At 40.4% G+C, this 22,500-nt stretch overlaps 1 protein-coding gene across 1 annotated transcript in view; it reads left to right on the top strand.

The window, feature by feature from the left end:
- LOC138021748 (uncharacterized) overlaps nt 1–22,500 on the top strand; it is a 98,763-nt gene that overhangs the window by 31,840 nt on the left and 44,423 nt on the right. The window contains exons 32-49 of the mRNA XM_068868739.1: nt 115–423; nt 1,280–1,567; nt 2,611–2,886; nt 3,349–3,639; nt 4,450–4,470; nt 5,902–6,272; nt 7,490–7,778; nt 8,169–8,465; nt 9,049–9,339; nt 10,250–10,294; nt 10,828–11,189; nt 12,111–12,411; nt 13,292–13,570; nt 13,657–13,689; nt 17,340–17,369; nt 20,157–20,521; nt 20,928–21,207; nt 21,339–21,626. Coding sequence (XP_068724840.1) covers nt 115–423; nt 1,280–1,567; nt 2,611–2,886; nt 3,349–3,639; nt 4,450–4,470; nt 5,902–6,272; nt 7,490–7,778; nt 8,169–8,465; nt 9,049–9,339; nt 10,250–10,294; nt 10,828–11,189; nt 12,111–12,411; nt 13,292–13,570; nt 13,657–13,689; nt 17,340–17,369; nt 20,157–20,521; nt 20,928–21,207; nt 21,339–21,626 — 4,416 coding nt within the window. The remainder of the gene's footprint in view (nt 1–114; nt 424–1,279; nt 1,568–2,610; nt 2,887–3,348; nt 3,640–4,449; nt 4,471–5,901; nt 6,273–7,489; nt 7,779–8,168; nt 8,466–9,048; nt 9,340–10,249; nt 10,295–10,827; nt 11,190–12,110; nt 12,412–13,291; nt 13,571–13,656; nt 13,690–17,339; nt 17,370–20,156; nt 20,522–20,927; nt 21,208–21,338; nt 21,627–22,500) is intronic.

Raw genomic sequence — 22,500 nt, 5'->3', positions numbered from 1 at the left:
AACCAAAACTCTCACCTCTTGCAAATTGTATTTCACCAAGTAGTCGGCCTTATGGTTCAAAAAAGCTCTGAGTGATCCAATACGCAATTTTTCATATTTTATCGTTGGTTTCAGTTGTATCAAAGCAACCGCTGAAGGACTATTTCCTCAGGATGAAGATTACTAATCTCTCAGGAAAGAAGATCCTGCTAGTGCCTGGCGATAATGATCCTGCGAGTGGAATGCCCATCAATGAAAATGTTATAGCCTTGATCACCAAAGATGTGCCTGTTGTCGAACCTAACCCTCCGTCCTTGCAGTTTGCAGTCGTTGATGCCGAGACCAGGAAGCAGTTTTTGTTGATAAATGGCTCACAACTTGTAACGCTGCGACCTGTGCCCAATAAGAACGTAATGCCGATAAACCTGATTATCGGCAATCCAAGTAAGTTGAAACTGCGAAGATTTACTTGTATCCCTTCCAATTCAAACATTGTTATACCAAGAGTTCATATTCGAGTAATCATGGAATTGATCCAAATTTTCGGGAAGTATCTTGTCCCCTTTACGGATTTATTGCGATTTTCATAATTCTGCGGAAACTCACCGTCTACGCCAAACCCCAAACTGCCTTATCAGTCGATTGAAAATTAAGTAGAAGATCGAGTTTCTTATCGTGAGTACCAAAGATGCTGATTGGTTGTTCTTTTGTAGAGTCAACGTTCAAAAAAGGTCACCCACTAAGTTGTGAGTGACGCACCGTCCATTTTTTTGGCTGATTTCTTGGCGTATTTCTCTGTAACCTTGAATCCTTTTCGTATCAATTGTCCTACCAACCATAGTATTGGACGCGGTTCATTTGGGGTGGTTTCGGTTTCGACTATCGCGTTGTTTCGGGCTTCGGGCTTCGGGCGTGGCTTTGAAAGTTTGATCGACGAAAGCCAAAACGCAGTTTTAAGGTTGGCGCTTGAAGATTAGATTATGTAGAATTAAGGAAAAAAAAATGGAGTGACAAAACGAGGAAGATCACCATGTGTGGTGTATTATGACTTACTATGGCGAGCGAACTATCAGAGTATGTACAACAGAGGATTAGGTACCTTACCATTTTGCCCTCGTCCTCTGTCACTCGCTCGAAACATCGCACGGACCTTCGGATGTTTTCCTCCAAAACAAACCGCCAGTCGCGTTCTTGCGAGCCTACAAGCTGAGCTATAAAACAAAACAAGAAATCTGTTTTAATTTTTTTCCAAAGGTTAAACAAAGTATAGTGTTAATGAGTAATATTTTTCCGTCACCAGTTTCTAAACAGAGGTATTACCTTGTCCTTCGAATTGTTAACTCGGCTGGAGATGACGTCACTCTTTATCCCGACGACGGGGACCCGAAAGGAGGTTTTGTTATTGGTAAGAAAATGATTGCTGTCATTACAAAGGCGGTCAAGTCCCCTCTGCCAGTTCGCTTTGCAGCATCGTTCAAGAGTAATGAAAACCAGAAGCTTTACATTAACTACAAACCCATGTTGGAACTAAAGCCAGTTCCTACCAAGAACAAAAATGCTGCCGTCACTCTGACCTTGACTAAAAACGGTGAGTCTTGTAACTTTTAATGCAATGCAATGCAATTGATCTAAGTTAGCAATAATAAAGACTTACATTCAAAAGCCTGGGCGTTCGGCTGTTCTTGGAAATAGGCGTATGGGTAGAACTCCTTCTCGACGTAGTGATGGTGAATTACATTTTCTTGTCTGTTACATAGCCTTACCCTGTAACACAACTTAATCCGTTGCCGCTAAATTTAAATGGCCGATAATGCTTTTGAGGGAATACAAGTATTATCTGTAGAGTAATTAAATTTGAGTTCGATTTTCCAGAGACTGTAGTGGTAGAAGTAAAATTCATCATTAGCTTTCAAAATAATCTGATTGATGATAATGATGATGATGATTATCAATGCCGCTACTACTTGGCTATTGCGGTGTCCAACTAGAAAATTGTGCTACATTGGACATCGTACTCTAACAATTAATTCCTCTGCGGCTAATGCACTTTTTTCTGTGCTCCTGGCTTCTAATCTACAACGTAATCTTTGTGTGAAACTATTGTTGACAGTGTGAAGAAATAACTCTTACGCTACATTACAGCATAAACTAGGAACTTGATGAAGTCTACAGTGTGTTACTATGTATATCGGTAAAAAGGCAAAACTTTGCAGGAATAAGATAATATACAGATTTAGCCAAGCCTAAAAGCGGAGCTCCCGTTTCCAACCCCAGAAAGCAATATAGTGCATATGAAAATAATTATGCTTCTGCATAAAGTACAAAAGTAATCGTCATTAGTGTATGTACAGTTTACATTGATCAAATACCTCTGATCTGACAGCAATAAACAAACAAGCCTTGCGAACAATAACCAACAATTTAATCAACAACTAAAACTGAAATTACATGCACAGTAATCTCTTTCACGACATTTTCTGTTTGAATGATAATCTTTACACCCTCTCTCTTCAGTTCAGAACAACAGCGAAAATCTTTTGTAAATAATGTCACTGACTGTATAAGGAGTCGTGTGCCGATTAATTGTTCATACTTTAGGCGTGATTTTTCTTTTTAATTTTGTTTCCTCAGCTGCTCCTGTGTCGCTGTACCACATTAGCTTGCGCTTATCAAACTTCGCAACACAAAATGTGATAATCACAACAAGTGACAGCGATCCGCCGCTAGGTTTTACAGTCAAAGCTCGCACTATCGTTAAAATTACCAAGAATGTGACCCATAGGAATCCGTTAACTTTCTGGGCCAAAGCATCCGATCACTCGTGTGTCCTGAACAATCAGCCCAGTCTAATTGTAATTCCCCAGGAGAAGATTGGCGTTTGGCAAGTAGTCAACATCACTGACAAATGTAAGTATGAGTAATCTTGTCTCAAAAGGTGAAAACATGAAACGAAGGACGTTTTCCATTTCAAATTGTCAGAACTGACCGGCCAGACCATTCCCGTCAGTAACGAGAATTTTACTTTTAATCAAAACTGTTCGACCAGAACGGTCAAATCCTAAATACCATGCAAGAAAGAGATGTTTTTTCAGCAAAAACTCTTGGGAAAAGCCTATTTCATTGTCAAAATCACTGCTCCAGCCATGGCCTGGCCGGTCAGTTTTGACAAATGGAAAGCGCCCTAAGTGCGCGTTCGAAAACAGAATTTAATAATTGTGTATTATACATGGTCTTCGAGAAACCAAGACAACTTTAACGCCTCAGTGTTGCCTTTGTATATCGTGCCTTACCCATGGATTCTTATAAAGCTGCGATATTTTCCAGTTAAAATTAAGGAAGAAACTCTTACGAACTTTTTGTCCCCTTCAGATATGCCCCCATCGAATCCCCCGTCGTCTCAGCGTTTCTCTCTCTCGCTACAAATAACAAACAACGCCGGAGTAAAAGTAACATTGATGTCAAGCGACGGCAAACCAGTCAATGGCGAAACCCTAGATGCTGGTAGCATGATGACCGTTGCTAAAGTTACTCAGCATATGCGCTCCATTAAGTTCCTGGCTGTAGAGTCTGCCACGGAGAAGCGACTGCTGATCAATGGCATGGATAGCGTGAATGTGGCGCCTAGTAAGAAGCAGATCGTTACTCCCTTGATTATATCAGGTGCGTACAATTGTACCATGACTCCTATTTAAAATCGTTGTGATTTAATTTAGTGATATTAAAGAGAATGAAGCCCTGTTATAAAGACATTTGAGAGGGGTCAGAAATGTGATGTAGTTGTCAATCCATGCCAAAAGTCAACACTTTTGAAAATTTATATTGATAATTGCGCAATAGAAATTAATAAAATTATTATTACTAAAATTAATCACTCTTACGTCCCTTTTCGTCCTTTGCTCAAAAATGCGGTGTGTGTAAGTTCCCAAATTCTTCTTACCATTCGACCTTTTAAGATTTGTTTTACCTGACTTGTTAATTAATGTCTTCTTTTCTCACTCAGTAAAAGGTATTAATGGTCGAAATGCTTCTGCGTGTGTGAATAGACCATTTTCGAATTCTCACGGCTGGACTGGATCTAGGATGAAATGGAGGCTAATGCGGGAAAATTAATTTGCATTTGAAAAGATTTGCCCGCATTAGCCTCCATTTCATGCTAGATCCAGTCCAGCCGTGAGAATTCGAAAATGGTGTATTGTGCGTATGATATCGTCGCTTGTATAAACCAGCTTTTGCGTGAAGCAGTCGTTGTTCGTTTAGTAGTTGTTTGCCTTTACTTAAGACCGACAATTGCAAAACACCGAGCGAATTCATGAGATGCCAGAGGAGATTTCCGGGAAAGTGTCATAAGTATTTCAAGGTTTCAGATCTGATGGCTCTTTGTGGAGTCTTTAACATAAGTCTGAGCTAACCCTGAGTTCGGTATTACTATACTAACTAAAGTCATTTTGTCATTTTGTCTTACCTGAGCAGATGGTGGAGGAGAAAGGCCAGGTATGACTGCTTTTTATTGTGATATGAGATTTCAATAATTGCAGGTGGTTTCTCGTTAATTTTGGCCATTCTAGCTGTTATTCTAACAAAGCATTGAATTGTTCTTTTGTCTATGTATTTAGTTTATAGTCCCGTTCGCTATTATCACATTCCCTATAATACACTTTGCTTGCCCCCCCTCCCCCAATTTTGCATATTAAATCATTGTTTTCAAATGCTCTTGGTAAACTGTATATTCCCGAGAGCATTTGAAAACAGTAGTTTTATGCAAAATTTGGGGGGCAAACAAAGTGTATTATGGGGAATGTGAAAATAGCGAATGTCGATTTTGTCATGATGTCTGCGAATAGACCAGCAGGGGGTGCATTTCTCAAGAACATAACACATTTGTTGAAAGTTCTCTTACATTTAAGTAATGGTCCGGCTAAGAAGCAGGCAGCCCAGCGGCAAAAGTACTTAGAAGCTGCTGCTCCAATCGAGGCATCTGATTGGCTAATATCGGAAAATGTCGAAAAAGATGAGGAAAAAATGAAAAAAAGCCTTTTTTGGATTTCTTCTTCCCCATGCCCTTGATCTCTGTCTCTCGGCCAAATTTGGGCATTGTTCTATGCGCCATTCGCCAATCGGCAAATGGCGCATAGAATCTTGACGATATTTACAAACATAGTTTTTGAAGGCATAATGATTTGTTCTACGAGACAGAATCTAATTTTTTAGACGGCAAGTCGATTACATTTTTCATTGAAATTCAAATTTCGCGCTTTTAGCTGCTTACACCAATGGGAACAGCCGAACTTAATTTGATTAAAAATGTTGGCACATTTTAACTAACCGACGCTATTGCCGCGGGCTATTGTTTTTCTGCCTGCTTCTTAGCCGGACCATTACTTAAAGTATACGAGAATTCCTTTATATGGAACAATATAGAGTAGCCTATCAGATATTTTCAAAATGTGCATAACGTAGTTTTTAGTTACTAATATCAACTATAAAATGATTAGGATAGTACGGGCACTCTCACTGGTCAATAGCTGTGTTTAGATGAGAGTATGGAAACGCGGCTGTGACACCACAAGAAATTTGATTGGGTATATATGTATTGTCAGACGCGCGTTTTGATTGGCTGGTAGGAAATATGAGCGTGTATCAAGAAAATCTAGTCTCAGACTGGCTATTTTTTTGGTCACGCTCTTCGAGAGTCGATGAACTCCAGGAAGTGATTAAACGCAACCAGCATTTCAATTTTGCTGGTCAAAACCACTAAACAACCTATTTCTCACTGAGGCTACGTAAAGAAAAGTTCTGATTATAAAAATAAAGCAGAAACGTGACTTGTGGAAAGCACTTGCCATATTTCCTACCGTGAAGAAACGTTTATCCAACAAACAACTAGAACACAGTCATATAACACGATCACTGTTTCATTGTTAGCAATGCCAGGAATATCCCCAACTCAGTACTGGTCGTTCTTTGTCATATCAAACGGCTTTATCCCTGGCAAGGCCAGTCTGAGGGTGAACGGCAACTGCCAGACGGTAGATGGGGGTCTTCTCTTAGACGGTTCCACAAGTTACCTCAGCTCGCATTTGGACAGTCAGAATTCGCTGTCTAATCCTGGAGGATTCTTGAGCGGGCTTAGCTTTGGCTTGAAACTGAAGTTCCCAGCTTCGGTACTAAAATACGACGACGCTAGATACATTTTGGACACTGGTGAAAAGAGCGCCGGTTCTTCTGGAGTATCGCTTTACTTGTTGAACAAGAAGTTGATAATGGAGTTGGCCACCCATGACACTCGCTGGAAGGTAAGTGTGTCGTGGCCGGCCTTAGCTCTAAGTTTCGTCTGCTTGGCCGTTGTAATGTGAAAATAAAGTCCTAAATCAACACTGATGCATTAGGTTAACTAGAAAGAAATTGTGCTGTTCGTGTGTTTCGCGTTTTGGTACATTTTCTGTCCTTTTACTGCCAACTAAAAACGTAAAATTCAGCACCGTTGATTGTAGTTTTCCACAAAGCCTTTCTTGTAGGGGCTCTTCATATGATCCGGATCGGTTGACCGAACTACCTCGGCTATAGCGTATAGTAACCGGTTACTACCAGTTACCGGTACTGGGTTACCCTCTGCACTGTATTATTTTTATCCCGGTAACTGGGCTTAAGTGTCGATATAGAAAATTTTCCACCACAGATCACGGCCGCAGAAACCGAGATCTCGCTCGGCGCCCAGGCCAGCCATCCCCCTCATTTCAAGACAGCGAGATTTTTGCAAAGGTTTTTCTAGTAAGTGATGAGACGAGATCTCGGAGAGAGAAAGAGTTATCTCGGTCAATCGGGATCTTATGAAGTCCTTAATATGGGAAGGCTTTGTGGAGAACTAAGTAAACTTTAAGAATTCTTAAGTTTTCTTTTTCACTCTTCCTAATAGCTCTTTTGTTTTGTCATTGCATTAACATTTTCACTGACCGAGCATTTGTTTCTTAAACTCTCTTTACACAAAGGTTAGCTGAGTGAAGCCTGTACTTAGATTTAAAACTGGCCTTGTACAAAAAAAAATATAAAAATCCTGAGAAGTCAGATTAACTTAGGTCAATTTTGTTCTAAATAATCAGATAAGCACGTTTCTTTTTTTCACAATGTGATATCGGTCGCGGCGTTTCGACTGCATGTTGCTAGTTTTCCTCGGGAGGTGACGTCGACTGCGATTGAATGACCGCTTCGTGAGACAAACGAGGAAAGGCCACTTCGGAAAATACCATGGTACTCTCAAGTTTGTTTGTTCCCCCAAATATTGCATAGGCATTGTTTCCAGTTTCTCTTGGGACTTAAAATTGGTCCCAAGAGAAACGAAAACAATGCTTATTCAAAATTTGGGGCACAAACAAAGAGTATTATGGTATTTCCGAAGTGGCCGATACCTGATTTTTTTCACGGCTTCACCACGATGAATAAGAAGTGCGTTTTTACGAGTATATTCATTCGATATCCCTTATGTCAAAATTATGGCTTCTCTTTTTGTGTAAAGGCAGAGACAGATGTGTTCACAGACAAATGGTTTTACCTTGTGGCAACATGGCGCCTGAAGAATGGCCTCATTATTTACGTGAACGGGAAGCAAGTGGCTCAAGACAAAGGAGGGGTTGGTGTGCAAAACGTGAAAGACTGGGAGCAACAGGAGAATTTCTTTATTGGGCGAAATATCGGAGGAACAGGCCAATTCTTTGCGAACTTTTACATCGCATCTTTTGTTGTATTCAACCGCTACTTGGAAGCACCCGGCGTGTTTTCTGTCTCAAAGTATTACAGCAAAGATGGTAATCTAACCCCGTTTTAATGCTACCTACTGTAGTCATTAATTTATACAGCAGTTTCTAATTCCCGAAGTCTTGTGAATCTTTTTGGATTTTTTTTTTCTGTTGGAAGGGTGACGATTTAAGACAAGAACTTTGGAAGTACGAATGACATCGCAAGTTACTGTTATTTAGTATACGAGATGACATGGAGCTCATAGCTTCCATTTCTTTTAAATTTTGCGTTTGTTTGCTGGAAACAAGGAAACAGTTTCGAGAAAACATAGCATGATCTAAAATGGACACTGAAGTGCATTCGAAAGTGAAAAAGGTCCAGTATTTAACTTTACTAGTCCACACGAGGTGACATCCCTTCTTCATTTATGTGATACCTGTGTTGTCATTCATTCCCAGTTGCTATCCAGCCTGCCAAACTGTATTCCATTTCTCTTGTTGTAAACAACACCGAAGCAGAGGACGTTGTCCTTCTTCCAAGCGACAGTCAACCAGCGAGCGGCTTTGTGATGAAGGGACATACTTGCAGCAGATTGGTTAAGAAGCTTCGAAGTCCATCTGCCGTGAAATTCCGAGTCTGGGGAATAACGACAAGCAAACCATTTGTGTTGAATGGCGAGAGAGAAATATCGATCGTCCCCAGTGAATTTGAGCAGGCCTTTTCCGATGTTTCAATCAGGATGGTGAAGCCTGGGGGTGAGTTACTGTAGTAGAATAGACAATCTGTTTAAAAAGGCAATTGAAATTGCTATGCTGTGCTATGCTATGCTATGCTATGCTATGCTATGCTATGCAGTCCTCTGTTTGTTGCAGCGATATTTCGCGTGAAGTTGCCCACTGTTGTTAAATGGGAACAGCTATCGGGATGGTTGGCGAATCAGGCTGTCAGGCGTAAACTATGGAAAATTTGTAATCGCTTTCTGATCCGGCGATGACGGCGTCTCAAGTTCGGCAGGCGCATTCATGCATTCGTTAAATGGTCGTTAAGGCAGCAGGCGCATTCATGCATGCGTTAAATGGGCGTTAAAAATACTCTTATTCGGCTTCCAATGAAAGACGTTCAATATAATGTATTGCACTGCATCTGTAACCACTCTATAGGCTTTATAATTCGCTATATCACCTCCCTGACGCAGTATCTTACTTACTCCACGAGATTACCACAGGGTACCTTTGATTATCACGGTTTTGGGGTTGCCAAATTTGAATATCTTAAGAAATTTGATATCATAGGGGTAAGGTGGCTGTGTAATCGTTGAATCATTTTTCCGTTTTTTAGACGACCTCTCCCCTCCACCGATCTTCTACTTGACGTTCTTGGTAGAGAACCAAGCAGGCGTTTCTTTAAAACTTATCACCAGCGATAACGACCCACCTAACGGATTCAGACTAGAACCCCAGCACAGCAGCATCATAACCAAGGAAGTCGTCAACCCCTGTGATCTGTCGATACATGCTGTGGTGCCTGGGGAAGAAAAGACGCTGCTTGTGAATGGACAGCCGAGAATTGTAGTAGCACCTGGTAAAACCACCGGAGATCCAATGGTGTTACGGGTCACGGGAAAAGATGGTAAGCGGAGGCCTGGGTCCCGTTTCTCGGAAAGTCCCGGAACTTTACGGGTCATTTTCGGGTGTCACAATTCTTTTTGTATCTCAAGAACGCAGAAGATTCAAGTCGTCAAACTTAACAGTCATTTTTATTTTTGTTACCTTGAAAACATGTTTAAAAATCGGCTTTCCAAAACAAGCGGTTGGTTTTATCAACGGAGTTGATAATGTAAATTGGCCACTGTACAGAGAGTCTAAAAGCTGACAAATGGCTTTTCGGGCCCGAAACGTTATCGGCACGTTCGAGAAACGGGCCCCAGGGGTTTCCATGGCACTGCATTCAGAAGTGCTGACTGAGTTGTTCTAAGCACAATGTATTTAACTAGATCGTGAGTAAGTTAGGATTTACGATTTAGTTGGCCAACGGATTAGCGTGTTTCATTTTTTTGAAATTAGATTTTTGCCAAGGAGTTCTCGATAGTTCGCGTTAGCCAGCCCCATGAAAGTAATCCTAGTTTAAGGTGAAGGCTTGAATTTCAGTTTGCTTTCGAATGAAGAAGACTTTTCCACTACTTTTTGCGCCCTTACGGTTTTGTGTGCCAGTGTGAATAGCTGCGCTTGCTCGTCTTGCCAGTTTTTATAAACTGGACCCAGAACAAAAGCAGGGCAAACTTAGCTCTCTCCTGCGGTAATTTGGCGTCTTCTATCTTGATCCTTTACTTAAAACAGGTGGTATAACAATCTATCACCCGACATCAAATCGATTGCTTTTAAACCTAATTTTTTTCAAAATGGACCATTTCTTCTTTTAATCGACTGAAATAAATTGATTTCTGTTTCATCAGTTTCGATGATCATAAAGTGCAACTGTTGAAGAAGAAGTAATTCAATATTGGTCGTAAACGTTTACTATAACTGCAATTTTCTTCTAGGCGAATCTGCTCCTGATGGCGGAATTGTGGTGAACTCTCCTCCAGGTAAATGCGACATCATTGATTCAAGTATTCAGTTCTTCTCTATTTTATGAAGGACTCTTTTTTTGTCTAAAAGCCGCGTAATCCAGTAAAACGTCAGCTTCAATAGTATTGTTTTATTGAAAATAAGTTTATTTAGAGATTGTGCTGCGCCTTTTTTTTTAAGCAGGCGTTTATGTTGCGTTAATTAAATAAACGAACAAACAGACAAACAAACAAGAAATCGACAATGAGAATATCGACAACAACCGCAACAGAGGAAAATCAAAGGAAAGGCTGGCTAAGGCTGTAGGAATCTGTCCCTTTGAGGGGATTAGTGTATGAGAAGATCTGTGACCGAGTATCCACAGATTTTGAACTAACAAATGTCCATATCACCTTGACATTCAGTCACTCCGCAAAAGAGTTTTGTTGAGGATGTTAGTATCATCCTTCGTATAGAATTCTGCAGTTTTCGTTACATAACGCAACTATAAATCTCAGAGATAAAAATTGAATAGTGTAGAATTATGGCTCATCATCTTGTGCTTGCACAGTACCTAGCATCTACTTCTGGAGGTTAAAAACCATCACCCCTCAAGGCTTCATAGAAGGCAATCCTGCCTTTCAAGTCCACGGGAAAGTTCAAGCTTATGAAGGGGGCGTGTCGTTTGATGGAGAGTCTGGCTTCTTGACCACTGACATGAGCATGACAGATTGTCTGATGGATCCCACTCTCTGCACCAAGGGACTGTCGATTGGTATGAATGTAAAGTTCGATAATTCCGTTAAGGATTACAAAGAGACAAGATACTTGTTGGACACGGGAGCGCAGAGCTCGCAAACTCGAGGCGTATCATTTTACATCAAAGATGCTAGAGTGTTCTTCAATTTGGCCATTTCACAGAAGTCTTGGGAGGTAGGTTGATCAAAAGAGAATCGTTTGCAGCATGTGTATGGGGAACTTGCATTATCGAAAAGGGGAAGTTTTTGCCCACACAATCAACGACAACAATAGTATTCTTGACAAACGCCACTCTCGCTGTGAGAGCGGTTTTCAGGCGTAGATATGTCCATACTTGCGCGTAATTAGATGCAGGCTGGTTTTGATAAGCGTCACGAAGTGTCTCCTTGCTGTTCTTCCCAACCTTACCTTCAGTCGTTTCGAGGAGTACAAACAACATCACAAAGTGTCTTCTATACTCGTGTACTCAAGGAAAGATTAAAGGCTACTAACGCTAATCCTTTCACGCACCTCATTGCTAAAAATGAGTAGCAAGTGCTTCGACTTTAGGAGACATTTCGTGTAAGAATCAAAATTGAGCGTGAAGCTAATTACACCCATTTCTAGACGTAAGTGTTTAATTTGCTTCCAACGAGAGAGAAACAAAACATCGGAAACCAAAAATACTGAGCAATTTCTTCGGTCAATCGCAGCTGAAGAATGTTGACTGAGATGATCCAATCTAAAGCTGAGGACGTGATAACGCGTTCGAGCAATCCACAAGTGGCTTTGCTTTTACTTCTGATTTGTTGAGATGTGGCACGAGAGTTTTAAAGCCAATGGGTGGTTTTCACGTTACGTCGTCGTCGCCATGTTGGTGAACGACAACAATACATGTAGTTCTCTCATTAATTGCCTTTTCATCCACCAGCAATTGCATATTACACCACTATTTGAGTGTCTCTAGCACTTGGTTGCAACCCACCTATGATAAAGAAAGGAATACAAAAGCATAGGACTTTCGAGAAATTGTAACGCATGTGCGCCAGCTTTTGCAGTTTCTAGACAACCTGTAGCTCGTGGAACTGACAGAACCATCCACTTTTCTCCACAAAGGTCTCCGCTCCTCTGATACTTGATAAATGGCTTTACCTTCTTGGTACCTGGAGTGAAACTGAGGGCCTTTCTCTGTATGCGAATGATGTCCTGAAAGCATCAGATGCTATCGGGAAAGCAGAAGCTTCCCGCCAAGTGAACGCAGCCCAAACAAATTTATGCATTGGTGGCAGAGTACCTAACGTGTTTGGCTCAGACTTTGCGAAGTTTTCCATGAAATCTTTGGCAGTTTTCGATGAGACGATTCAAGCTGCCCATGCTGGTAGTTTGGCGTCGTTTTATCGCGACTTTGATGGAGTAGGTAAGGAAACAATGCATTTTCGTGCTGCAGCAATGTGGAAAAAGGGAGAAAAGGCTTGTGTTGCGGCTTGATTTCTGGCTTATTAGTTTATTGGTTGCGCGCCGGATTTTCTACGGTCAAGTGCTCCAAGCTTACTTCAGAGTTTGTGTTAAATTGACAATTACACCCGTAGGCCGCAAAGGCTACGGGTCAATAGCCCAAGTCAATAGCCCATGAGGCGAAGCCGAATGGGCTATTGACCCGTGGCCCTTGAGGGCGAAGGGTCGAATTGTTTTAGTATCACCTAACTATTCGGACAGAAAAAGCAATAATAAAGTTAGCAAATGCAAGTTGAAGAAATATTTATTTGGGAATGAAACGAAAGAAAGCGTCAAGCTTTTCGCTACTCGAGGACTATTACTAATAGTCCTCAAGTAGTGTAGCCAATCAAAATGCAAGATCTGCATTAGTCTACTAGTTGGGGGATACTCATCGCAGGTATACCCTGCCATGAACTAGGATCCCAGCCAGAGTGAAGTAGCAAAATTTTCTGTGTTTCGTGGAAGAGCTTGATTTCTGGTCTTGCTCGTGCAGGTCAGCTAAGGGTTGGAATTAGTGTGACTGTATAGAATTTGAAAAAGGAAATTCACGTTAGCCACTGGCAATTTCGGCTACTTATCCGGTGCTTTTGGCCGCAGCATAACTATGAAATGGGCAATGAGCATTTCAGTTTTATTGATAGGCATTGGGACAGAATATATAATAGAGCAAATCAAAGCGAACACGATATATTGCATGAAGAATGGTTTACCGGCTATTTGCTTTAATCGTATTCGCGGGACTTAGGATAACTTCTCATTATAGAAATAGTTACACATTTGAATGCCATCTCCTTTTACAGGAGCGGCTGCGAAGTTCTACATTATCGTGGAAGTGACCAACCTTTCCAAGAGGAAGTTCAATTTGTTGACTTCAGATCAATATCCTTCAGAAGGCTTTCCTGTCAACTCTGGCGCTGTAGTTAAGATAAAGAAGGCCGTGTCTAGACCCTCTGCGGTCATTATAACTGCGCGAGATGACGAGACAATGAAACCATTGTATTTAAATGGTTTGTACAACATCTCTGTCACTCCTTCCACATCTCCGCTTCAAGAAGCCAAAGTAACCATAACTAGAGAAGGTTTGTGAACACTTATTTGTATTTCTATTTTTCTGTCTTGTTGTGAGTAATTCGTTCGAGTTCTCAATCTCGTTTTGTAACTGCAGGTCAATCATTGTCTGAGCCAGTTATACCGGCAGGTGAGTTCACCTTTTTTTGTTGATGCTTTAATAACGCGCCAAAAGGACAAAGAGAAGAGGGAGGGAAGTGAAAGAATTACGAATTTTAAACTGAAAGAAACGCATTTTTTCCTTTTTTTTTTTAACCTTTTCTCTATGTTATTATTACGTGGAATGCCGAAGGCATCCACGTCTTAAATCCGGGCTGGATTCTTTTTTTTGTTGGTAGTCACAAATGTGCATACCCCACGGATATTGAATTAATCTCCGATCGGGTGGACTGACATTTATTCCCTGCGGTATTTCCAAACTTCCCTGCCCCATGGAGAACTCCTATACTTCCCAACCACGATTCTTCTCTGCTAGCGCGTTAGACCACTCGGCCACCGTGACAAACTTCCTTTAAACTGGTGAAAGCAAAGATTTATAATAGAATCTTTCCGCCCGCTATGATTGTTTCAGTATTTAACTATTCGATTAAGTGGATAGATGCTTTTTCTTTGAGAAAGGCAAGCTTTAAAGGTAAGGAGAATTTTCTACGTTATTTCTAGATCTTGCTTCGTACTTGTGTGTTCCACTGTGAACAGTAACGAATACTTCAATAGAAGCATTTTGCATAGAACGAATACGTACTCCAATATTTCTTGGGAACCAGTTTCTTCGCCGTTTTGAGGTAGAAAGAAAATAAGAAAATAGCTTTCAACGGCCAAACAAGATAAAAAATGAAATCAAGTTTAAAAAAAACGAATTAGCTATCGCCGTCACGGGGACTTCGCAGCGGTCCCCCATCCAAATACTAACCTCATTCGGAGGAGCTTAACTTCAGCTGACACTTGGACTAGCATCAACGATTGTGATCTTTATGTTAAATTCGCACATAGATGTTGTCGAACTTTATAACACTTGAAAGAAAAAAAGTAAACTAACAAAAACCCGGTGTCTTGCCGTCATTTTGTCACAGATGCATCCTTTGTTTCCGGAGTTGTCAGTATTAAACACGCAAGGTAACTTGATCACAGGCGGCCGCTAAAATCGATGTCACTTTCGATTTTGTGATTTTACTTGTACGACCAAAAGTACGATAGAAAAATTGAACTCAGATTGAACGTAACAAAAATCTCCCGAAATGTTTTTCGCTGATGGTAACTTGTATTATATTCGTGGCACAAAATTTATGATGTCTTCATCTCGCAAATTGTCTTATTCTCGATCGAAAGTTCCTTCTGCTCTCCTTAAAAACTACATATCATTGTTTATTTACTTTTGCGTCAATATTTGTTTTGCATACATGTAAGGCAGGCTAACAAAATCTGTACTTTGCTTAGTTCGCATTTTTGGGCATTAAAAATAGAATTTTTGGTCGTATGTTCCTGACGGCAAGTTGCATCTTTTGACGTCTCCCATCCAGTTACTAACCCCGCCGGAACCCTAGGGATTAACTTCAATGCAAATTGGTTTTGGAAAGCTGTCAGAAGCACAGAGGGTAGGGTAATGCCTGTGGTTTACCAAGGAGGATGATGAAGATTCGGTCTGATCGACACATAACTAACAACTGTGGTACACGATATTGTTTTGGTATCGTAAATCATTACAGTGTCATGGTAGATATCTTTGCTAGATACCCCCTGAGAAGACATGTGGTTCAGTAAAGTACTTAACGCAGAACGATTGAAGAAAATAAAAGCAAATCGAGAAACATTTAGCTTCAATGCTGACAAGTTGATCATTTACAACTTCTTTTTCACCACAAGCTTAAGCGTGTACTCTGAGCTAGAAAAGTGTCGGTTGTTTTTCTTAAACAAACGAAACTGTTCTGTGCTTGCCCCTTACGGCACTGACAAAAGTACCGTACGTTAGTACATGGGTACTTGACCGTAGCCATTGGCCGAGAAACTAATCTTAGCCAAAAGGCCGAAAAGCGATCAGGACACGGGAAAACTTAGGTAAAAAAATAGCGGAGATATGGGATTTTTGGCTGGGGTGGGGGGGGGGGGGGGAACTGAGGAGATACGGGATATCTTTTAAAGTAGGAGCGCATTGCGTACGTGTGGTAGTGCAGTAAGTAGACAGTGTTTTCTCGAGAAGTGATCACTAGAATTTTTTGTTTTCGTGTTTGATAGTTTTTTGTTCAGCTCGAGTGTAGAATCATGACGAACCTTTGTAGTTTGTGAGAACTATTTACTACTTGTAGCTTTTGCTGAGTTTTGAATCGATAATAGAAAGAGTTTTGGCGATTTCAACCGAGACTGGACTACTGGATTTAAGCTTTTTCCTTGACGAGATTTCAAGTTATTGTGAAACGTTTGGTACCAAGTTACTCTAATACTGAAATCAAGATTATGGAATTGTAAAATTAGAACTTTGGACTGGACTATAGAACGCGCAATTACGGAATTTTACATTTTTGAGCATTCTGAAAAATGGAGTTCACATGTTGTCTTCTTGTCTTCGCCACGGCAGATTTAAACAGTTTGCAAGAAACTAAACCAGGATTACGGAACCGGAATTTGAATACATGGCCCGGTTGTTCGAAAGCCGATTACCTTAATCCAGGATTAGCGTAAACTTTTGTTTTATGTTTTCAACTTTTTGGTGAAAGTTCCTTTGCTTATTGACTTCTTCTAATGTAAAGTTTCACGGAATATCAGCCTTGAACAGCATTTGGGAGTAGAGAATAAAACTCGTTTGTTCATTTTTAACCTGAGATTAGCATTAATCAGCTTTTGAACAACTGGACCAGTATGATAAGTTGTTGAACTGTGATCTGTAATAAGTTTTTCGGATGATTTAAGGCTGATCTTGTAATTTTTGGATGAACGTAGTTAAGGAAGGAAGTAAAACTGTAGGATTTAAATAAAGTCTCATTCCAAAAAATAAATAAATGAAAGATCCCGTATCCCAAGAACCCGCTACTAGGGCTTCCTTGTTTGCATTTGCAAATTTAGTAACATTAATAATGAGTTTTTACAACAGACAACTTCAATTTATATTACAGATGTATCTTTCTGGTAATCTCTCGCCATTTTCCGAAGTTTACCTGTACTTGAAGTTCACTGTAAGTGGACAATTTGTGTCAACTGTTTGCGCATTCCACGGATACGCCTTTGGAGGCGTCTTGTTGTAGTATATTATTAACAATGTATAACATAGATGTATACTTCGACTTAACCATATGGGACGCTATACAGCGTAACCTATGTCAATGGCTTTAAATACTTTATGGATAGAACTTTTCATATCCTGCGCTTAGGGTTAAAGTGAGTGTCGTTATTATTTTTAGTGTTTTAAGTGTAGGGACAGGATTTTTATCATTATTTTTAATAATCAAAATTGCTTAGCAGATATGATTTCCTTTCGGAAAAGGAACGAAGTAATCCTCTCAGTAAAGCAACGATCACCTTGAATGTGCGCAAAATGTTAATAGGGTTTGGGATTACAGCCTTAGGACATCCCTCCCTTTACGGCTTCCTCGTTGCTACGTCGATACCCTTCGACCATCCCCCTTTCACAGCAGTCGGTAATTATATTGCACTGCGCAACCTCGTATCTAGGTGTTTCCCATAGTAGCAGAGGCCTGCATAATTTCCGAAAACGCTTATCTTCATATCAACGTTTTTATCTATACTTGTTTTGGTTTGCGTTAAATGTTTGATTATTTTTCCTTGTTTCAGATAGTGCAGTGGAAGAGTCTAGCGTTTCAGGTAAACCTTTTAGGTTTTTCGTTTCTCTTTCATTAAGCATAGAATAAAGACTATACTGGTGCAGTTGTGAGAGCGCTTGCCTTCCACCAATGTGGCCCGGGATCGATTCCCGGATTCGACGCCATATGTGGGTTGAGTTTGTTGGTTCTCTACTCTGCTCCGAAAGGTTTTTCCCTGGGTACTCCGGTTTTCCCCTCACCTCAAAAACCAACATTTAATTTGATTTGTTCTGATTTCAGTTGATTTGTAGTCTCCCCAATTAGCAGAGCACTCGTGCTCGGGTAAATAACCTTGAGACTATTGTTATTATTATTATTATTATTATTATTATTATTATTATTATTATTATTATTATTATTTATTATTATTATTATTGTATTATTATATATTATTATATTATTATATATTATTACAGGAACCCATGACCGGGAGCCTACAACTCTACTGTGTTTGTGTAACGGCGTTTTCACAGACCGATTTATTTTTAGATTTAATTTCCCGCGAATGAGACTCCCACAGGGGCCCGATGACCAATTACAAGAAATTAAGCTGACGTCATAGGGTCACCGAACCGGAACTGCCTTTGTTTTTTGACCTAATTCGCGGGAAGGGCTAGTCTAAAAATAAACCTACTTGTGAAAACGCCGTTTCACAGACGCTGTATGGAAGTTGCACGCTCCAGATGGGCTCCTGATTATTATTATTATTACTATTATTAGTTAGTTTTTTTTAAATTAGCTTTTTCTTTAGTAATGCTTAATTGTCTTTTTCCAATTTATAAATTATTCACATATCGTAAATAGTTTTCTATCGTGAATATATAATTTAGTTTTTAAAATTTGTAAATAATTTCGATATATAGTTTAAAATTGTAAATATTTATTAATTGTTTTGATAGTTGAAATAAAGTTTTTGTTATTATTATTAAAAAAATAATAAATTATTATTATTATTATTATTATTATTATTATTATTATCATCATCTTCGTTTGCGAAGTCATGGAATAGTGACGGGATTCATTGATGGCGGAGCATTACTGCTTTAACGGGGTCAATCATCGTAATTATCGTAGTAAGATCTTTTTCGTCTTGTTTATTATTTCGCTGCACCTATTTTATTGTATAATAAACAACAACTATTCACCGAATGGGGATATTTATCGAGCCGCGGGGCGGCGTGGTAAATACCCACCATTATTGAATTTTCGACCGCAGATATTGCGTTTCTAGCTTGATGATTGATTCACTCAATCTTGGTTGTCAGTTCAGATATTCGCGCTTGTGGGATATGAGACTGGTTAAAACCAATTCGGCGCTACGCGCTTCGTTGGCTACTCACCTTGTCATATCCAACGTGTGCTCACGAAATAATTGTAAATTGGCCACCTCCACTTCGGTATAGTTGTTTTAATATATACTAAAACAGTGAGAAGTTATAGCACAAAAAGATGTTTTTAACTCATTCATGCGCGGGCGTAAGTCCTGTGCGGGTTGCGCGGAGGTGAATCGTTAACAGTTATTCCATGAGCGCGCGTTGGATATGAGATGGTAAATAGCCAACGAGGTGCGTACCGCCGAGTTGGCTATAACCAGTCTTATATCCAACAATCGTGAATGGAATAATTGTTTTATTAAATTCCTTAAGCTCCAAAAGTTTGGAAGTACGAAATACGAGCGAAAAAGGGCAGAAAATCCTAGCTTGAGGAAGATGCGATGTTGTGTAATACCTTGTGGTCAGACAGACGCAGGCTCATCACAAGAACATTTCTTACCTTTTCGCATACTTCTAAGCGTTGGAATTGATCCAAACGTTCCATAAAAACGTTTTTTTTTTTGTTTTTGCTTTATTCCGAGAGAAGTTCGCTTTCCGGCGGAAAAAAAATTAGTTTAGCAACGCTTAGTGCAGTCATTTACCATATTAGGTCAAACTAAGGTATATGAGCTGATAGGAATTACCTGATTAGAGTATAATGTGAAGTGCTAGTTTTCTATGAACCATGTGAGCGTTAGCCCTTGCTAATGGAAATTGGCCCACACAAGGACAGAGAAAAACTCCAGGGTGGGAATTGAACCCACGACCTTCGGGTTAGATCACCGCTGTTCTATATACCGACTAAGCTACAAGGTCAGACGGGAGCAATCCCACCCTGGTCAGGGTTTTTCTCTGTCCTTGTGTGGGCCCATTTCCGTTAGTAGGGCTACCACTCACATGGTTCATATGGGGTTGAAAACTAGCACTTCACATTACACTCTAATCACTTAAGTCTGTTTAGAGCGGTTTTCAATTGAGTGTCGAAAGTAATTAGATAATAACTTTGGTTTATGATTACTTCACTCAGTGATTGGTTCAAAGTTCTCGCGCCAATTTTTCAACCAATCAGAAGTGAAACCAAAACCAATCGTGGCTCGCGCGTGCACACTTTCCCGCGCTTTGTGTCGGCTACGTGTAATTACTTCGAGTTTTGATTGGTTTACTGGATTGTCTCCGTCCTTTTTGATTGGCCAAAGTGATTACTTTGGTTTTGGTTTTACTCCACTCGATTGAAATCCGCTCTAAATATAAGTGCTACACGGCCAACGTTTGCAAAAACGTAATAATTCCTTGTATATGAGCTGATAACCGAGATTGAGTGAACCAATCAGAGCACGAGAAATGCATTAAACGAGGTTGAAAATTTAATAATAAAGGATATTTGGAGTATGAGTAGCTAATTTAAAATCAGAGCGCGCCCTCAACGCTATCCACTGTTTTAGTGCATACTAAAGTAATCTTCCTTCCACTCCCAGCACCACCGGTAAACCCTACCCATTCCTGGATTCTGTCTTCATTGAACGACAAAAAAGTCCCCGGTAACCCTCCCCTGACTTCGCACGGTACCCTTGAGCATGTCCTAGGAGGAGTGAATTTCGATGGTGCCCAGGCCTCTCTGTCCGGAACCTTGCCCAGCGCGTCTTGTGTGGTGGACCCAGATTTATGTATTGACGGATTTGCTGTTGGAATGAAGCTGCGTTTCGATGATTTGTCGTTGACAACCAATAAACCTCAGTATGTGCTTGATACTGGAGCAAGTGACAATTACAAGGGTGTTAGTGTCTTCGTGCAACTCAGTTCACTCTATTTCAAGGTTGCAACCTCGAACGCTGCTTATCAGGTGAGGCTACAACTTTTCGCAGCTTTCTCCTTATCCGTGCAAAGTGCGCTTTTAGATGTGTACGTCAATACACGCGGGCGCGATGAAAGCAGTCTGGTCATCTGGGATAAGTGCATTTGCGTTCCCCTTTCGAGTGAAGGCTTCGCGCACACTTTTAGCCAGTTTGGATTCTAAATCACCGTTTAGTTGAACGCTCTATGAAAAGAAAGAACTTGAGCCTGGAACATTTGATACTTGCAATTTTTAGATGATACAACCAGCCATTTGGACAATATTAAGTGATACATCTATCCCGAATATTGTCTGATCCCGCCTCCACATAGCTCTACATGATATTCTACGCATGGTAATTTTTTTTTCTGGAAGAAAAGAATAGTTACTTTTTTTTTTTTTGGTCTTTGTGAAGACGTCCATTCCAGTCTATGCAAACAAATGGTTTTATGTCATGGGAGACTTCAGCAGGAAAACTGGGTTGCAGATCTTCTCCGATGGTGAACCGGTGGATGCTGATATACTAGGCTCAATTGGAACTCACGAAGCTTACGGAAAAGATCTTAACTTCTTCGTTGGCAGTTCAATTGACCGAGGCTCACACGGAAGGTTCCAAGCGTCCTCCATCTCCACCTTTAAGGGACGTCTTTCTCCGAAAACAATATCTCATATTTACAGTTATTTCTGGAGACAAGGTAATGTGTTTTCCATCCAGTATATTACTTTGCAGTTTAATTGTTCCAATGCCGCTGAAATTTACAAAACAAATTTTCAGCAGCTTTGAGACGCTCACCTCAGTTTATTACGTTTCGCCTTTTCTTTTAAGGTTCTGAAGGGGAAGGTCAGAAATACTTCATGACGTTGAGACTCACAAACAACATTGGACAAGATGCTCTAGTTTTCTCCAGCGACAACTCAGTACCGAACGGTATGCTGGTCAAAAAAGGTTCGCGTCTCACGGTAATGAAGAGCTTGGTGTCCAGATTGCCAGTAAGCTTCGTGGCCATGGACGAAAGCACCAATGCAAGATTGTATCTCAACAATTTGGGTAAACTCAAGGTCATGTCGTCGCATTCACAAGATGACATCAATGAAGTGACTCTAACGCCATCCGGTAAATACAATCTCTTGTTACTCTCCTACGGCCAAAAACTTTGCCTCCATTTTTATGTAACTGTGTAAGTTGATCAGTAGAAGCACCTCGCTCAGCGTGACCCATGAAAACAAGTCCACGAGAGATGGCCTTGGAAAATCTGAACGAGAGAAATATCTGAAAGAGAATTCATGCGACTTTGTACGGTTTAGTTCTCAACAGCCGGTCTGTTAGGAAATACTGCTTTCACGCGATATCGCCTGTTCGAACACCAAAGAGATATCGTAACATAATCGTAACGCGTTTAAGGTCTTATTATTATTATTATTTTGGTTTGGTTCGCTTATTCAATTTGCAATAGGCTGAGTTCTATATATCAATATTCAGGCATGTCTACGAGTCTTAAATATCTCGGCTCAGTTCTGTTTTGTTTGTTTCACAAGTCTCATGCAAGGGTGATTTCTAAACAAAATAATATTCAAATTTAACCATAAATCCTCCTAGCCATGTGTGAATATTGATATATCGAACGTGGCCTATTGCCTAGTTGGCCCTAACTCTAACCCTGCAGAAGGTCGCAGGTTTAACTCCGGCTGGACCAACTCTCAGGGCCTTTAAATAACTGAGGAGAAAGTGTTGCCTTTATGACGACATCTAGTCTTCTGGGATAAGGACGATAAATCGTAGGCATAAACCTGTGGGACATAAAAGAAGCCACACACTATTTGCAAAGAGTGGGGCATGGAGTTACCGGTGTTGTGGTGAAGCTTCATTTCATTCATTCGTTCGTTCGTTCGTTCGTTCGTTCTTTTGTTCATTCATTCATTGGGTAGGTGAGATCGCTTAGAGGCCGATAGCGGCTGCAAGTGGCTTCTGTATATGCTGATATCCGGTC

This window comes from Montipora capricornis, chromosome 10, assembly GCF_036669925.1.
Source record: "Montipora capricornis isolate CH-2021 chromosome 10, ASM3666992v2, whole genome shotgun sequence".
Taxonomy (NCBI): domain Eukaryota; kingdom Metazoa; phylum Cnidaria; class Anthozoa; order Scleractinia; family Acroporidae; genus Montipora; species Montipora capricornis.
The sequence above is the reverse complement of the archived record's forward strand: the minus strand, read 5'-3'. Positions and strand labels throughout refer to the sequence as shown.